The sequence below is a fragment of the Balaenoptera acutorostrata genome, chromosome 11 (assembly GCF_949987535.1).
Source record: "Balaenoptera acutorostrata chromosome 11, mBalAcu1.1, whole genome shotgun sequence".
In the NCBI taxonomy this organism is placed as follows: Eukaryota; Metazoa; Chordata; class Mammalia; order Artiodactyla; family Balaenopteridae; genus Balaenoptera; species Balaenoptera acutorostrata.
The window spans coordinates 16,000,137-16,017,722 of record NC_080074.1 but is presented as its reverse complement, the minus strand read 5'-3'; the positions used below and the strand labels follow the sequence as shown (position 1 = coordinate 16,017,722).

Below are 17,586 nucleotides of genomic sequence, written 5' to 3'. Positions count from 1 at the left end.
TTTCATAAAAATCCCTAAATTTGTAGTTGGTACTCTTTTAGCATATCAGGTAGGGGTGACTTTTCTTATGCCAACTCATAAGCAATCCTTTTTCTGTTCACAAGGTTTGAACAGAAGAGAGATCTTAGTAAATCTGGGCTCTGGCATGTGGCAGCTGGATGGCTCTCTTAAGCTTGTTTCCTCATCTGTAAAAAGGGGAAGGTAATAAATGCATATAAAAGTGTTTCATGAGATAAAACAGTCAATTTTAAATAAACTGACCACACAAATAAGCTCTAATTATTCCTTTTGATGGGCAATACTTGGTTCTCAAAGATATTCCCTTATTCCAACCTGGAGATGAAATCAACTTTCTCCACAAAAATGTATTAGAAGTTTGCTATGTTTCACTAAACACTAAGCTACAGAATTCACACCATAGTAGAGTGATGTTTCAGAGCTGGTGGTGAGAAAGAAGGCTGGGTCTGCATCCCAAGTGAAATGTGCTATATGAGTAAAAATGTATCCATACTTTGAATGGAGTGCACTCGTCAGTTTCTTAGAAATTACTCACTTATAAAATATCACACTGATAGACCATTTAATAGTTTTTTGAAATAGCTCAAGGTCAAAATTACAAACTTTATTTAAAATAAATGTAATTTATATTTTTAAGTACAGCAATTGAGTGAGAGATTTTCTACTTAGAGGTCATTTAAACACAACTCAGAAGCTAAGTAGGTTCTTAAAATTACTGGTGCCCACAATATGCCTGAATCACTTAAGTTTTTGCTACTCGGTTTTACTCGGCACTGATAGAAAGAAGCAACATCAGTCAGCAAGTCACTCTTCAACATTTAATGGTGCCACAGGATTAAATAATGGCCTTCCTTTTTTGGCCTGAATTTTACCAAAGTTAGCCTCAAACTCTTTTTTTGTTCCATTTAGATTTGCTAGATATCCATCCTTTATTCTATAGCCTAAGGAATTCAGTTTCCTTACCCTGTACTGTACTATTTGTGGCGTTAATTCAAGAACCTTTGGCGTCTCTCTTATCTGAGCTATGGAAATTCCTTCTTTCAATAATCCCTGAATTCTCTCTTCCAAAACTGGAACAGAATAATATAAAAGGGCAGGACATTTCAAAACTAATTGCTTCAGGTCATGATCAGTACATTTAAAAGCATTTTTAGAGAAGGACATACTGTTCTGTATACTTCTTGGGCAAAGCTGAAACAGAAATCCTTTGAGTTTGGAGAGAAGTTGGAGAATTTCAAAGTTTGTAAAACCCTGCTCCTGAAGAAATTCTAGTGTTTCCTTTATAGATGCAGAAGAATTTAACAAAATAAATGGGTTTTGGCTTAATAATTTTAGTAGCCAAACTTTCATGTTGACCTCAGAGCCACCTAAATTTAGATAACTCTCTTGAAGAACCTTTATCATTTGCTTATTCTTCTCAACAGGAGTGTGAAAAATATTAGACGCAGTTGTCAAAAATCTACTAATGACCACATTTTTGAGTCCCAACTCTTGAAAGAATTGAACATTCAGCTTCTGGTTTTCCTGGTCTTTAACAGTAAAGAAAGATTCTGGAAACTGTTCTATTAACTTAACTAACTCTTTCTCGTTCTTGCAAACTGACTGCCAGAGTTCTCTCTGGGTGTTAACAGCAGGTGGACTGCAGATAATTGCTTCTGGGTAGTGTTCCAAGATCCTGGCTACAGCAGTCTCATCGGCACCTACCTGTTGTAAAATATTTGCAATTTCTTCAACATAGGTTTCATCCTCCAGAAGTACCCATCCTTTTAATCTTTGAATTTTCCTGATGTCAACTGACAATTTATAGAGCTTTTCTACTGTCTTTTTATTTTCTCTATTTGACTGATTATCAGTTGTATAGGTGAAGGATGCTAGAAAAGGTGTGTATTTTGGAGCTGATAGCATCTTTCTGAAAGAACAGAGCCTGCAGGGCTGGGATCTCATCAGCAACTTCCACAACATGCCTGCAATCCACTGGCTAATTCCCACCATCCTGAGACTCAGAAGGTACTCATCATACCTATATGAAAGAAAATACAGGTTTTTAACATAAAGGGTGTTGACTTTTAGAATACAAACACAAATTTGAGCTGTAAGTAGTAAGCATGGAAATAAAATGGACTTAAATTAGACAACTCATGTGGAGTATATTAAATACAGCCTCTTAAATAATTGATGAAGTAACTAATACACTGCTTCACATCTTAAACTTTATAAATACATTGTCTGTTTGAGCTTTGCAACAACCTCGTGCAGTAGTTAGCTCCATTTTATAGACCAGTAGCAAAACCACAAGGAGTTCAAAGATTCACAAACCTCAAATGTTATTTTGACACACATTCCCTTTCAACTCTGATACGTTTAGGTTTAGGACACATACACTATTTACACACACCCATTTTTTTGTTTTAACATTTTACATTTTCAAGCTGATGTTTAGCTGAAGCAAATACTTTTTAAGGAGGGGTGTCAACTCTAATTTTATATTTTAGAGTAAATATTTTTTTGCTAAATAACTTATCAAAATAAGTCAGTGAATTTGTTTTCTCTAAAATGAATGAATAAATGTATGCTTTTTTATGAGAATTATGTGAAAAACTTTTTTATAAATCTAGAATTAAAGTAAGTCTCAGCCAGGTAAAATGAGGAATGCCATGTGACTGCCCTAGTGAAGCCACAGAAAATCATGTTAGCTGTGGAATGGTGACCATGGCTTATTTCACTTAGCATAACGTCTTCAAGCTTCATACATTGTGTAGCATGTGTCAGGACAAATCGGTTAATTTTAATTGGTCAAAGGATTAGGGAAGTTTCCCTTTCCTTTAGGATTCCTACTGCTTTTATGCATCAGATGAGAAGATAAAAATTCATCCCTATTTCCTTCTATATTTTTGTTTGAATTTTATTTATTTTTCAGTCCCTGTTTTTTTTAAATTAATTAATTAATTTATTTATTTTTGGCTGTGTTGGGTCTTCGTTTTTGTGCGAGGGCTTTCTCTAGTTGCGGCAAGCGGGGGCCACTCTTCATCGCGGTGCGCAGGCCTTTCACTGTCGCGGCCTCTCTTGTTGCGGAGCACAGGCTCCAGACATGCAGGCTCAGTAGTTGTGGCTCACGGGCGTAGTTGCTATGTGGCATGTGGGATCTTCCCAGACCAGTGCTCAAACCCGTGTCCCCTGCATTGGCAGGCAGATTCTCAACCACTGCGCCACCAGGGAAGCCCCGTTTTTTTTTTTTTTAACATCTTTATTAGAGTATAATTGCTTTACAATGGTGTGTTAGTTTCTGCTGTATAACAAAGTGAATCAGCTATACCTATACATACATCCCCATATCTCCTCCCTCTGGCATCTCCCTCCCACCCTCCCTATCCCACCCCTCTAGGTGGACAAAAAGCACCAGGCTGATCTCCCTGTGCTATGCAGCTGCTTCCCACTAGCTAGCTATTTTACATTTGGTAGTGTGTATATGTGACAGTTTTACTTCTTCCTTTCCGATTTGGATTCCTTTTACTTCTTTTTCTTCTCTGACTGCTGTGCCTAAAACTTCCAAAACTATGTTGAATAATAGTGGTAAGAGTGGGCAACCCTGTCTTGTTCCTGATATTAGTGGAAATGGTTTCAGTTTTTCACCATTGAGAATGATGTTGGCTGTGGGTTTGTCATAAATGGCCTTTATTATGTTGAGGTAAGTTCCCTATATGCGTACTTTCTGGAGGGTTTTTATCAAAAAATGGGTGTTGAATTTTGTCGAAAACTTCTTCTGCATCTATTGAGATGATCATATGGCTTTTCTCCTTCAATTTGTTAATATGACTGATTTGCATATATTGAAGAATCGTTGCATTCCTGGGATAAACCCCACTTGATCATGGTGTATGATCCTTTTAATGTGCTGTTGGATTCTGTTTGCTGGTACTTTGTTGAGGACTTTTGCATCTACGTTCATCAGTGATATTGGCCTGTAGTTTTCTTTTTTTTGTGACACCTTTGTCTGCTTTTGGTATCAGGGTAATGGTGGCCTCGTAGAATGAGTTTGGGAGTGTTCCTCCCTCTGCTGTATTTTGGAAGAGTTGGAGAAGGATAGGTGTCAGCTCTTCTCTAAATGTTTGATAGACTTCACCTGTGAAGCCATCTGGTCCCAGGCTTTTGTCTGCTGGAAGATTTTAAATCACAGTTTCAATTTCAGTGCTTGTGATAGGTCTGTTTATATTTTCTATTTCTTCCTGGTTCAGTCTCGGAAGGCTGTGCTTTTCTAAGAATGTGTCCATTTCTTCCAGGTTGTCCATTTTATTGGCATATAGTTGCTTGTAGTAATCTCTCATGATCCTTTGTATTTCTGCATTGTCAGTTGTTACTTCTCCTTTTTCATTTCTAATTCTGTTGATTTGAGTCTTCTCCCTTTTTTTCTTGATGAGTCTGGCTAATGGTTTATCAATTTTGTTTATCTTCTCAAAGAACCAGCTTTTAGTTTTACTGATCTTTGCTATCGTTTCCTTCATTTATTTTTCATTTATTTCTGATCTGATCTTTAGGATTTCTTTCCTTCTGCTAACTTTGGGGGTTTTTTTGTTCTTCTTTCTCTAATTGCTTTAGGTGTAAGGTTAGGTTGTTTATTTGAGATGTTTCTTATTTCTTTATTTTTGGCTGCTTTGGGTCTTCGTTGCTGCGTGCGGGCTTTTTCTAGTGTGGCAGGCGGGGGCTACTCTTCATTGTGGTGTGCGGGCTTCTCATTGCGGTGGCTTCTCTGGTCATGAAGCATGGACTCCAGGCGCGCGGGATTCAGTAGTTTTAGCTTGCGGGCTCTAGAGCACAGGCTTAGTAGTTGTGGCGCACAGGCTTAGTTGCTCCACAGCATGTGGGGTCTTCCCGAACCAGGGCTCAAACCTGTGTCCCCTGGATTGGCAGGCGGATTCTTAACCTCTGCGCCACCAGGGAAGTCCCATTTCTTGTTTCTTGAGGTAGGATTGTATTGCTATAAACTTCCCTCTTAGAACTGCTTTTGCTGCGTCCCACAGGTTTTGGGTCATCGTGTTTTCATTGTCATTTATTTCTAGGTATTTTTTGATGTCCTCTTTGATTTCTTCAGTGATCTCTTCATTATTTAGTAGTATATTATTTAGCCTCCCATGTGTTTATATCTTTTACAGATTTTTTCCTGTAATTGATATCTAGTCTCAGCGTTGTGGTCGGAAATGATACTTAATGCGATTTCAATTTTCTAAAATTTACCAGTGCTTGATTTGTGACCCAAGATATGATCTATCCTGGAGAATGTTCCATGAGCACTTGAGATTTAATCCGCTGCTCCTGAGGCTGCTGGGAGAGATTTCCCTTTCTCTTCTTTGTTCGCACAGCTCCTGGGGTTCAGCTTTGGATTTGGCCCCACCTCTGTGTGTAGGTCGCCTGAGGGCATCTGTTCTTCACTCAGGACGGGGTTAAAGGAGCAGCTGATTAGGGGGCTCTGGCTCACTCAGGCTGGGGGGGGGAGGGAGGGGTATGGAACGTGGAGCGAGCCTGCAGCGGCAGAGGCCGGTGTGACATTGCAACAGCCTGAGGCGCGCCGTGTGTTCTCCCAGGGAAGTTGTCCCTGGATCACGGGACCCTGGCAGTGGTGGGCTGCACAGGCTCCCAGGAAGGGAGGTGCGGATAGTGAGCTGTGCTTGCACACAGGCTTCTTGGTGGCTGCAGCAGCAGCCTTAGCATCTCATGCCCGTCTCTGGGGTCCGCGCTGATAGCCACAGCTCACACCTGTCTCTGGAGCTCATTTAGGTGGTGCTCTGAATCCCCTCTCTTCACGCACCCCAAAACAATGGTCTCTTGCCTCTTAGGCAGTTCCAGACTTTTTCCCAGACTCCCTGCCAGCTAGCTGTGGCACACTAGCCCCCTTCAGGCTGTGTTCACGCAGCCAACCCCAGTCCTCTCCCTGGGATCTGAACTCCAAAGCTTGAGCCTCAGCTCCCAGACCCCGCCCGGCCCGGTGGGTGAGCGGACAAGCCTCTCAGGCTGGTGAGAGTCGGCACCGATCCTCTGTGCGGGAATCTCTCCGCTTTGCCCTCTGCACCCCTATTGCTGCGCTCTCCTCTGTGGCTCTGAAGCTCCCCCCGTGCCCACCCCCCGTCTCCACCAGTGAAGGGGTTTCCTAGTGTGTGGAAACTTTTCCTCCTTCACAGCTCCCTCCCCGAGGTGCAGGTCCCGTCCCTGTTCTTTTGTCTCTGTTTTTCCTTTTTTCTTTTGCCCTACCCAGGTACGTGGGGAGTTTCTTGCCTTTTGGGAAGTCTGAGGTCTTCTGCCAGCATTCAGTAGGTGTTCTGTAGGAGTTGTTCCACATGTAGATGTAGTTTTGATGTATTTGTGGGGAGGAAAGTGATCTCCACGTCTTACTCCTCTGCCACGTTGAAGGCGCCTGACCTTTGTTTGAATTTTAAAAGCTAGCTCCTTTAATTCATTTGAAATTTCTGATTGTGAGCTAAGAATGTAAATAGATTTTATCAATAGCTTAGCTATCTCTAAGCACCATGTCTGAACAATCCTTTCCTTCCCCATGATTTGTGATGCCTCCTTTGTTATACTGTATTAAATGTAGTTTCTGTTTCTAGCTAGCCTCCGTCCTCACTCCCCTACTATTTTTGCAATTCCCTGAATAAGCCAGGTGGCTAATTTCCGGCCTTTGCTGCATACTTGGCTGCCTCTGCCAGAGCATCCTAAAACAATCTCTGGTCAACTCACTCTTTCACATCCCCCAACAACTATGTCAAATCTTCTCAACTCAGACCTCCAGCTTCCCCTGACACCCATTCTCTCCTTCACTCTCAACCAATATCCTTGCCTCTATCTTGTACAAAGAAAGGAATGCAATTCATCACACCAAACATAAACCTTCTGCTATCTCCCTTTCCCTACAATGACATCTTTCATCATCCAGGGTAATTCCTGCTCCTGTGCTGATCCCAGCCTCTCTGGCCTGAAGTGTCTAGAGCCCTTCTTTCTCATGTATTCACTCCTTCAGCTGCATCCTCCTCTCTGAGGTTCCCACCCTTCACCTCAGTGGCTCTTTCTCTCTCTGCCCCTCCAACTAAAATCCCGTTTTTCTCTTCCCCTCAGGTTAATTCTTGCAGCTCCTTCTTTCTTTCCATTTCCTCTCTTCCTATTTATATAACTTCCCATAAAGACAACTTCCATGTGATTAAAGCCAATGAGTAGTTTTAGTTCCTCCCTCTTTTGACACCAGCAGTTTTCAGCACAGGTGACCACCTTCCCTGTGAAATACTCAAACCTGACTTCCAAAACCTCCCACTCCCCTGGTTCTCCTCCTTCCTTCCTACACTCCTGACTGTCCTTTAGTTGTCTCCTCTGCAGGCTCATCTTCAAGGCTTGGTTCTAGGCCCTCTCCTCTTCTTACCTTAGAGTTTCTCCCCAGAGATCCTGTCCTCATCCGGGGCTTCTTAATCCACTCGGGCTTCTTTCCAGCTTCTTCTCAAAATGTGATCTTGTCACCTCCCTGCAATAAACTTTTCGATGGCACTTTAGGATAAAGACATAAAGTAAAAAAGCCTTACCATGGCCTGCAAGGCCTCTTTGTCTTAGGCTTTGTCACCACCCAAATCTCCTGTCCCCCTCTGCCTACACCAGCTGCACCAGCTTCCTTTCTGCCCCTGGTGCTTTACCTGTTCCCATCACAGGGTCTCTGAAGACTGAGGGTTACTCCCCATGCCTGCAATGCTCCTAACTCCTAGGTCTAAGTGTCACTTTCTCAGGGAAAGTTCCCTGCCCTTCATGAATAGATGAGGCTTCCTGTCCCCCTGACAGGCTCTCTTGTCACCATGGACTGTTCCTATGTGCCACTTGTCACAGCTGCAGCTGTTCATGTGTGGTTTCTGTCTCACCCTGCATGAGGGCAGAGACGGTTTACTGCCATGTTCCAATGAATTGCTTCTCTACGTTTCACCTGGCTGGCACTGCTGACTCTAGGAGGCATTCCTGGGCAGGTGACTTTCATGTGTGCTCTTCCACAGCACCCTGCTCTTGACCCTACTGTGGCACTTATACTCCTGTAAGTTCTTCATTCATTCAACCAGTTTTTTGGTTTTTGTTTGTTTGGCTCATTCTGTGTGTCAGGCATTATGCTAGACACTAGCTTTTCTGCTAAAATGTTTCTTCATACCTTTGAATCACAGACCCACCAGAGAACACGGTGTGAGCCACACTCCCTCTCTTTCCCAAAAAAGGACCCATACTCACATTTTGCAAAAGACTTTAGCAGGATTCATGAGCACCCTTTAGTCTAACTATGAACAACCTGCACCAGATTGCAAGCACCTGGAAAGCAGGGTCTGCATGCTCTTCTACTTTATCCCCTGTACCCAGCAAAGAACTTGGTCCACAGAAACAAAATCAGTATCTGTCAACTGAAACTCGATGACAAACCAAGTTCACTACAACTTAATGTAGTGGGTAAAGCTGTGGGCTGCCTGGGCTTAATTCCTGGTCATTAGTTGTGCTGTGACTTGAGGAAGTCACTTCACCTCTCTGTGCCTCAGTTTAAGCACCAGGAAAATGGCATCACTAGGTGTTCGTGAAGATTACATCCTGGGTAATTGTGAAGGTTAAATTAATACCGTAAATCACAAAGCATTCAGAAACTCATTAAACCATCACAGCAACCCATTTTAAAGATGAGTTAACAGATGCACGTAAAGTAGCCCAAGGTTGGTCAGCTAATAAAGGGCAGACCTTGGATTCAAACCCAACAGCTTAGCTGAGTCCTGCTCTTAGCCCCAAGCTCTGCACATAGCAATGATCCAGGTAAATGTTTTCTAAATCACAACGTGGTTTATTTTCTGATACTTCATGTTTCTTAAGCGTTTTTGAGGAGTGAAACCCATTTCTGTAATATGCAGTTTTCATAACACGGTCCCCTCGACGAACACCAGTAATTCAGTTAACTTCTACTTATATAACATGTACGACCTGCTGACAGTTTCAAATTAACCCCAATGTTTGTAAGAAAGGAAAAACGAGAGCCCAAGGCAGAGGATATTGGGGAGCGATCGAAAGCCGCACATCCATCATGTGGGGCCTGCGCTTATCCAGAGAAACTTCCGACCGGCGGCGCCCCAGCGTCCACCCAGCGCCCGAGCCAGCCAGGCGGAGCTGAGCAGCTGGCGGGAAGTCTGGCTTCAAGGTGGGCAGCTCCCGACTCCAGCCTCTCGGCCGCTGTGCGGCCGGGTACGATCACCCCCAGGGGCGCAGGACCGGGGCGACTCACCGGTTGGCGTCCACTCTGCACAAGGCGCGAGTTCCGGGTCTCTGGCTCCGTCCTCCTTCCCTCCCCAGGCCGAGGCTCCCCGCGGCCTGGCGTCCTCCCGAGGCCTGGGAACAGGGGCCAGGGTGCCAAGCCGCCCACCAATTCCCCTCAGCAGCTCCGGCCCGCGGAACCCACAGACACGCCCTAGAGCCCCCAACGCAGCCAATCAGGACGCGGGGCGCAGGCTACGTGACCCTCCTGACGCAGCGCGGCGGGGCGGGGCCCGGCGGAGCGGAGGGGAGCTGCGGAGTTGGGCCAGTGTGCGGGTCAGCTGTGCGGGGAACAGCGCCTCTGGCCGGCAACTGTTGCCTCCGGCATGTTCTCACCCTTTCCCTCCCAGTATTTTAGAGAACTTGGAGCTTCAGTCCTTTTGTCCCTTGGGGAGTGTCACTAGCCTGGGAGAAAAAAAGGGTAGAAATAACTCAAACCGCTATATCTTTACGCTGTAGCCATTCAGAATTCCCAAAATTAGTCGACAGGTAAAGAACTAAGTTACAAAAGAAACGTAGTTTAAAAAATCCCGAAACTTCTCTAGTACATATCTAGCTTTCCTTCCCCCTCTACCCGCCCCCCCCAATCCAGCAGTCAGCTACAGTGTCTGATGCGTCTTTAACAGCCTCCCTCCTGCCTCTTTCACCCAAATACTCACCTTTCCTGATAAACTGCTAGGTGCTTTACATTCTAATTATTACCTGTGATGCCAACCTCATAGACTAACAAATTTCTCCTTAAAGCCAGGCTCAATGTCTGTCCCATTTATTCTCATATTTATCCATACACATATTTATGGCATGCCTGTTAAGTGTCAAGCATGTGAAGCTGCAATGACAAAACAGCGTTGCACAAGACAAGGGGGAATAAAGTACATTCCCTATCCTGATGAGGTTTACATTCTAGTGGAGGACAAAGACATTAACAACCAATGACATGATTAATCGCAACTAGAGTTAAATGTTTCCAAGGACAGGGTGCCCTGACTGGCCTAGCTGTCCTATGCTGGGTGTGGAGTTGGGGGTCAGGAAAGCTGTGATTTTCCCAGCCTATAGGCCCCTCACTTTGCGTATTTCATAGTATACTGTGCACAGTTCTAACACAGCCTTAACATGCAGCACTGTAATTCTTCAAGATGGCCCTCTCTCCTTGTGGAGTGAACTCCTTGTGGATACTGATGAATTAATTTTCCTATGAACAGTGCTTGGCATATGGTAGGGACTCAGGAAATGCTAACCAAATCTTTGAGTCTAGACTTATTACCCAGTTTATGCTCAATGGCTTTGTTTAGAGGGACTGACAAGTTGCACTTTAATTCCACAGAGTAGCAGCAAGAATCCTGGCTCCTTGTCTCTAGGTCAACTTTGATCTCCAGGATATTCTAGAATTAACTGGGTGGCTAATGTATGTGAGGTAGGGGAGTGTTTGTCCAGTAACCCTTCTCCCTCTGAGTTACCCGTATACAAAAGCCCCATTATTCATGGCTTTACCGCACTCTTCTTCCTGAAATACAAGGATCTGGGGTCCAGACTACCCAAAGTGTGTCACCTGCATCTAGGAAAAGGGAATTAAAGTAGGACACAGAAAAGAGAAGGACGTTAAGGAATGTAAACTAGGGCCGTTAAGGAATGTAAACTAGGGCCTTAGAACTGCACGCTGCAGTCACTGGTCAGGAGGGAGGGAGCAGAGATGTGCATTAAGGTGCTAGCAGCTTGTATCAGGGCTCCACATAACTGTATGAGGAATGACAATACATATAACCCTGTGCATTGTAATCACACTTGAAATTGACCAACTTAGCTATGCCAGTTGTCTTAAATAAATGCTACCCAAAGTTTTTTCCATCCTAAATGTTTAGAGTTCATTTCTAGAACCATACAATCAGAAAAACACTTGGATGGAGAAACAGGGGTTTAAAGAACCTAGTATTAGGCATATTACCTACAAGAAAATTACAAACATATGTTTGAAATTGTGGGAAGATCCTGAAGTTTCTAGTACGTAAGACATGGTTAAAAGTAATATTGCTATCAGTCTTTTATATCCCAAATTTACTGTTTTAAGTGAATGTGAAAAACTTAAAAACGTAGTTCCCTCAATTCAGTTTTTCCAAGTTGCTAAGCACAGTATCTGCTGAATGAACAAAATGTCTTAAAATCCCTCAACCACCCGCTGTAGGGTTTTTAGAACACTAACCCTTCCAGTTAGGGGGACAGCACTGTATTCAAACATAGTGCATTTGCTCAGCTGGAGCACATTGATTGATACCTCTCTTTCCCTTTTGGTGATTTTTTTGTTTTAGTCGCAATTTAGACCAAACTGAAAAAAGCGTTCCCCACCCCACCCCCCCAAACATATTAAAATCCTTCTACATTTAAAAGTAAAATATCAGTGCCTATGTTGAAATAGTGTTCTTTTACTAAAATACTGATTTATTCATATTAAAACTGCATCTTTTATTCCCCAAATGGTGATGGTAAATTCCAAGTCAATGAATTTCTCAATTCTGTATAGTACAATCAGGTCCAAAGAGCAGGAAATAAAGTACAGGTGTGAAAAACAAAATATTACTCCTTATTAACAGTGATGAAAGAAGATAAGGCAGTTTTTTCTTTCTCAGTAATGAATTTATTGATCAGTATTAATTCATTATCCAGGATACTTTTTAAAATGTGTCTCATCTAAAAATAAAAATGATTGTTTCTGGATTTCTGACTCAAATTTATCTTGAGTTACCTTTAAATACAATTACCACACTGAACATCTTATCACTAATAAAGATGGGAAAACAAAAGCCAATGGTTATAATTCCAAATGGTAAGAACTGGCCTACTGGAGAACAGTAAAGGGATAATAATAATGATAACAATAATGGCAGCTAACCAGAGCTGCAGCAGGCAGTTATGTAGACTATGCACTGCACATTTCAGGGAGCTACACAGAACGGCAATCCTGTAGCTAATATTTACTGAGCATCCTACCACATGCCAGGCGCTGTTATGAGCATTTCATATGTACTATGAAGCAGAAACTACTCTCATCCTCACTTTTTATAGAAGAGAAAAAAGAAGGCACAAAAGGTTAATAATCTCAAAGCTAATGAGTGACAGAGCCAGGCCTTTGACTACAGGGCCCACACTCTTAACTGCTACCCCATACTGACTAACTCAGAGTTATAAGCCCAATTACTTGAAAAAACTTTCTTTGGTTTTAAATCTTTCTTACAGATAACTTTATTTTTAAAAGTACGAAGTATTTGGAAGATAGTATTCTTACTTGGAATAATTTTGAAAAGTATTTTACTAAATATATATTAGCTGTTTCTTCATTCAGAATGGTGACATGTAGTTTACAGAATCTGTTTCTAATTTGTGATCACATCTCACATACCAGTGCTCTCCCCCTTACCTAAAACAAACAAAAAATTTTTAAAAAGAAAAAAAAAAAAAAGCAACCACTAAGTACACAGGATTCCATATATGCATATACTTTAATAACAAAGTCACTTTAGCTGTAACTGAACAAAGAAAGGGAGACAAGAAGAACTTAACACATGATACCATGATATCCACAACTTTGGGTGAAAACAGGCATACATGAAGCTTTAAAATATATATTGTCTATGTTAATGGAGGCTATAACTACCAATTTTGATTACACGTTTTCTGAAACATCATTGTCAAAGAGTTCAAAGTTAGACCAAATAATGATGTCAAGAAAAATTCTGTCTTAAAATTTTAACAGTCTTTTAAGAAAGTCTAAAATCCTATATTCTCACATTGACTCTCAAAACTTTGATTTTTATATCAGAATATCAGTTTGCCACTTTAATTTTTACCATACATGAAAGATTATCAAAAATATATTGATGGGTCTATACTAATTGTGACTATTTATATTTACATTAAGCAAATTCTTTTACCAAGTTCTTTATATACAAATTACCATTTGTCCTATGTCAAATTCATTAAAAAGTTAAAAACTACAGAAATGTTATTAGAAATAATGCATTTCAATATGTAACTGTTTTCCATTAATGAAGAACATTTTAAAATAATTTAACTGAAAAAGTATTGAACTGCCCACCAATTTCTGCTGCAACGGTATTCCTTCTGAATGTTTTCTGTGATTTAAGGGAAAAAAAAAAACTGGGTAAAGCTTGATTGCAAGGAATGACAAAAATCTGATGAGTGTTTACTGATCTTCAAGAAATTTACAGACTAATTATATTGGCATTAAAAAATAACAATGATTTTAAAAATGTAAACAGTTCAAGATAACTGAAGAAACAAGTCTTTAAAAACTGGCAAATGCACTATATGAATACTTTTCATATAAATTTAAATCACAAAATGGTATCCCATAACCAGTTGAACTGAATACAGGCATGGCTTTCTGACACTTCTAAAAAGGGCCAACATTTAAAAAAAACTTAAACTATTCCCAAACTGGAAATAATTTAGATTTTAGAAGTATCACAATAGTTAAAAGAAATTTATAAACACAAGAGAAGATTTGCGGAAAATTTCATAAAGGGATTACATTAATATCACTAAAATAAAAAGTCACTTTGTTTTAGACTCCTGGTCACACAGGAAAGAAATGAAAAGGATGGCTTTTTCCGAGGAAAAACCTGAGCATGACATCATAAGCTTTTCAAATTTGAAGATCATCAGTTCAGATGACCATAAAACTGAGTACAGCACTTTGTCCAGGACAGATACATTTCTATTGTCTAAGAATTAACTGATTTTGTAACAATCACTGAAAAATTTATGCCTCAGATTCTCTGGTTTGAAAATAGAGATTAGCTCCATTTTGGAAATTATATTAATTTATGTTGATTATACACTCCACTAAAGCAAGAAATAAAGCTCTAAAATATTTACCTAATTAGTGCTCTGTCTCTGGACTTTAGGACCGATACTCTGTGTGTCCTCTTCCTGACTAGGACGTTTCCCACTGCTGAGACCAGTGCACGTGGAGCTTCTTCCTACACATTTTTAAAAAATGTATGTTTAAGATAAGAAAGGTGAGAAGAAGAGTATGCTCAAATGCTACATTCTTACCTTGCTTTAATAGGTGAGTTTGCTGACTATCTCCATGAGCATAATGTAAAATACCACTCCCTGGAGTGCAACCTGTTAGTATTTTAAACATAGTAAAATTACTTAAAATGAATTTCAAGTTGTATGTATTACGATTACAAATCTAATTTTTAGTATTTGTATTGTGCGTTTTAGGATTAATCCACAACCCTTCATATGAACCAAAAATCATACCCAAATCAGGAAAACTTAACTTGTTCTTAAATTTAGGGTCATAGAAATGTTGACTGTTCAAAAGCAAAATCACTGATAATCATTTTCTAAAAAACACTTCTTTACTGGATGACAATTAGACACTTGATCATGAAGTCAAAACACAGGGCATCAGTGAGATATACATCCTTCCTTCACCTCCTCCTCCCTCAGCACCTATCTAAAACATATGTCCTTGGAGATACAGTAAGGGAATAAGGGCCTGCCAGATGAGAGTTAAACAATGGAGCAGTTACCTAGCCTGTGCAATTGCATCAATTCTCCTAAAAAGAAAAAAATGATATAGGAGAATGGGTTAGCACAGAAAAGTAGATTCTAGAGAAAACATTATGGAAAAATATGAGGATCATACCCCTAGGAGTGGTTGCATGATGGCCCGAACAAGACAATCTACTTATTTTTAGTGTAACTTCATACTTATCACATTTCTCTGGATAAAGAATTCAGCTTTTCGGGTACTCAAAATTGGGAAAGTGAATGCCCTGATCAAGGTTGAGGACTTCTGGAAAGGAATATTTCCACCATTAGCTAATAAACTAATGTTCCTGTTGATATTTTAATTATATGATTTTAAAATTTCTAGTCTGTCATTCACAGAATGGTCACCACTAATTATAGCAAACGTTCAGGCTTTAGACTTGTAAGGTTGAAGGTCAGACTCTGGACTGTGGCAAATTCACCGCTGAATGGTGCTGCTACTGGTCTTACTATCATCAGGGCTTCCCCTAATAGTGATACTTGTCATCATGCATCTTTGCACAACTCTACTGAAAACTTCACAGAATAATGTGAAGGTACTTAATTCCAATGAATTGTACATTTAAAATGGTTAAAATGCTAAATTTTATGTTGTGCATATTTTACAATTAAAAAACTTCAACAAATACATTTTTCAATTATTGTATTTATTTGATTTTTATTGTTATTTTCTATTTTTCTGAATTTTCTAAACTGTCTATAGTGAATAATTTTTTAAAGCAGTTTTGAGGAATAATTTATATACCATAAAATTCAACTGTTTTAAGGGTACGATTCAATAATTTTTAGTTAATTTACAGAGTTGTGTAATCACCAGCATAATCCAGTCTTAGAACATTTTCATCACCTCCAAAAGATCTCTCATGTCCATTTGCTTTCATTCTCCATTCCCACCTATAAGCCTAAGGTAGGCACTAATCTACTCTCTCTTTTAAAAACATGACTTTTCTCAGTAGTTCATATAAGTGGAACCATGCAGCATGTGGTCTTCTGTGTCTGGCTTCTTTAACTTAACATAGTATTTTTGAGATTTATCCATGTTGTAGCATATATCAGCATTTTGTTCCTTTTTATGAATTAATATTCCATTGTATGGATATACTCCATTTTGACTATCATGAATAAATCTATTATAAACATTCACATATAAGTCTCTGTGTAGACATATATTTTCACTTCTTTTGGATAGATACTTAGGAATGGAATTTCTGGGTTGTATGTTAAATTTATGTTTAGCTTTTAAGAAACTGCCAAACTGCTTCCCAAAATGGCTTCACTGTTTTACACCCTACCTCTCAGCAATGTATGAGGGTTCCAGTTTCTTCACATCCTTCACACACTTGTTACTGTCTTTTTTATTTCAACCACTCTAGTGGTTATAGGGTGACCAACTCATCCCAGTTTGGGACTCTTCAAGTGTTAGCATGGAAAGTCCTGTGTCCCAAGAAACTCCTCAATGCCAGGCAATCAGTGATAACTGGTCACCCTAAGTGGGTGTGAAGTCCTATCTCTTAGTAGCTTTAATTTGCATTTCCCCAATGACTAATAATGCTGAACAGGTATTTTATAATAGAAAAAATTTTAGTAGTCTGCTTTATTATAAGAACAAAAATACCTCAAGACATCTATGTATGTTAGTTTATTCCTTTCCTGAGCACAAAAAGTCTACAAAAATGAGAGGACGAAAATGCAGTTTCTGTTGCAGAGATAAAGAATTTTTGCACAGTCATTAAAAAACTTAAATCATAAATAACCTTGCCCTTTGAAATGCCTTTAAGACATTGCAAATAAAAGCCTACGAATAGGGTAAGTATGGGGCATTAAGGGATACGCTTCCGAAGTATAAGTCCTTTCTAGCATTTTTTAAAAACTTTTTATTTATTTTTTGGCTGCGTTGGGTCTTCATTGCTGCGCACAGGCTTTCTCTAGTTGCGGTGAGCAGGGGTTACTCTTTGCTGCGGTGTGTGGGCTCCTCGTTGCGGTGGCTTCTCTTGTTGTGGAGCGCTGGCTCTAGGTGTGCCGGCTTCTGTAGTTGCAGCACGTGGACTCAGTAGTTGCAGCATGCGGGCTCTAGGGCACGCGGGCTTCAGTAGTTGTGGCGTGCGGGCTTGGCTGCTCTGTGGTATGTGGGATCTTCCTGGACCAGGGATTGAACCCATGTCCCCTGCATTGGCAGACAGATTCTTAACCACTGTGCCACCAGGGAAGTCCCCATGTAAGTCCTTTCAAATGGAACAGAAACCTGAGGGGAGAAATTCTTAACAGCATAGTATCCTAAGGATCTTGCCATAAGCACTCCCATTTTCAGGTCTACAATGCTCTCTCCTTCATCTGCCTACTTAAATGCTACCCACCCCACCATCTTCTTTTCTTTTTTTAAAAAATTTTTTATTGATTTATTTTTGTCTGCGTTGGGTCTTTGTTGCTGTGTGCGGGCTTTCTCTAGCTGTGGCAAGTGGGGGCTACTCTTCGTTGTGGTCCATGGGCTTCTCATTGCGGTGGCTTCTCTTGTTGCGGAGCACGGGCTCTAGGCACATGGGCTTCTGTAGTTGTGGCACACGGGCTCAGTAGTTGTGGCTCGCGGGCTCCAGAGCACAGGCTCAGTAGTTGTGGCGCACCAGCTTAGTTGCTCCACAGCGTGTGGGATCTTCCCTGACCAGGGCTTGAACCCATGTTCCCTGCATTGGCAGGCAG

General features: G+C 40.8%; 2 protein-coding genes across 8 annotated transcripts in view; both read right to left on the bottom strand.

Annotated features, from left to right (window-relative positions):
• Window positions 1–518: 518 nt before the first annotated feature.
• Window positions 519–9,728, bottom strand: MTERF2 (mitochondrial transcription termination factor 2). Of its 3 annotated transcripts, none has more exons than XM_007165727.2 (3): window positions 9,284–9,728; window positions 7,418–7,539; window positions 519–2,038 (listed from the first exon to the last, which is right to left on the bottom strand). In XM_007165727.2, the coding sequence occupies exon 3, from the start codon at window positions 2,008–2,010 to the stop codon at window positions 823–825; it is 1,188 nt and encodes a 395-aa protein (XP_007165789.1). In that variant the 5' UTR covers window positions 2,011–2,038; window positions 7,418–7,539; window positions 9,284–9,728; the 3' UTR covers window positions 519–822. The 3 variants fall into 3 exon arrangements, with proteins under 3 accessions (XP_007165789.1, XP_007165790.1, XP_057413467.1); XM_007165728.2 differs by having other exon boundaries at window positions 7,418–7,526; XM_057557484.1 differs by having other exon boundaries at window positions 7,418–7,516.
• A 3,056-nt stretch (window positions 9,729–12,784) lies between these two features.
• Window positions 12,785–17,586, bottom strand: part of CRY1 (cryptochrome circadian regulator 1) — a 104,158-nt gene continuing 99,356 nt past the window's right edge. For 2 of the 5 annotated variants that reach the window (XM_007165725.2, XM_057557247.1), the window contains exons 11-13: window positions 14,383–14,454; window positions 14,203–14,306; window positions 12,785–13,436 (exon numbers count right to left, since the gene is read on the bottom strand). In XM_007165725.2, coding sequence (XP_007165787.1) covers window positions 14,203–14,306; window positions 14,383–14,454 — 176 coding nt within the window. In that variant the 3' untranslated portion in view covers window positions 12,785–13,436. Of the gene's footprint in view, window positions 13,437–14,202; window positions 14,307–14,382; window positions 14,455–14,474; window positions 14,898–17,586 lie in introns of those variants that run through there. The other 3 variants (XM_057557248.1, XM_007165726.2, XM_057557246.1) reach the window with 3 other exon arrangements.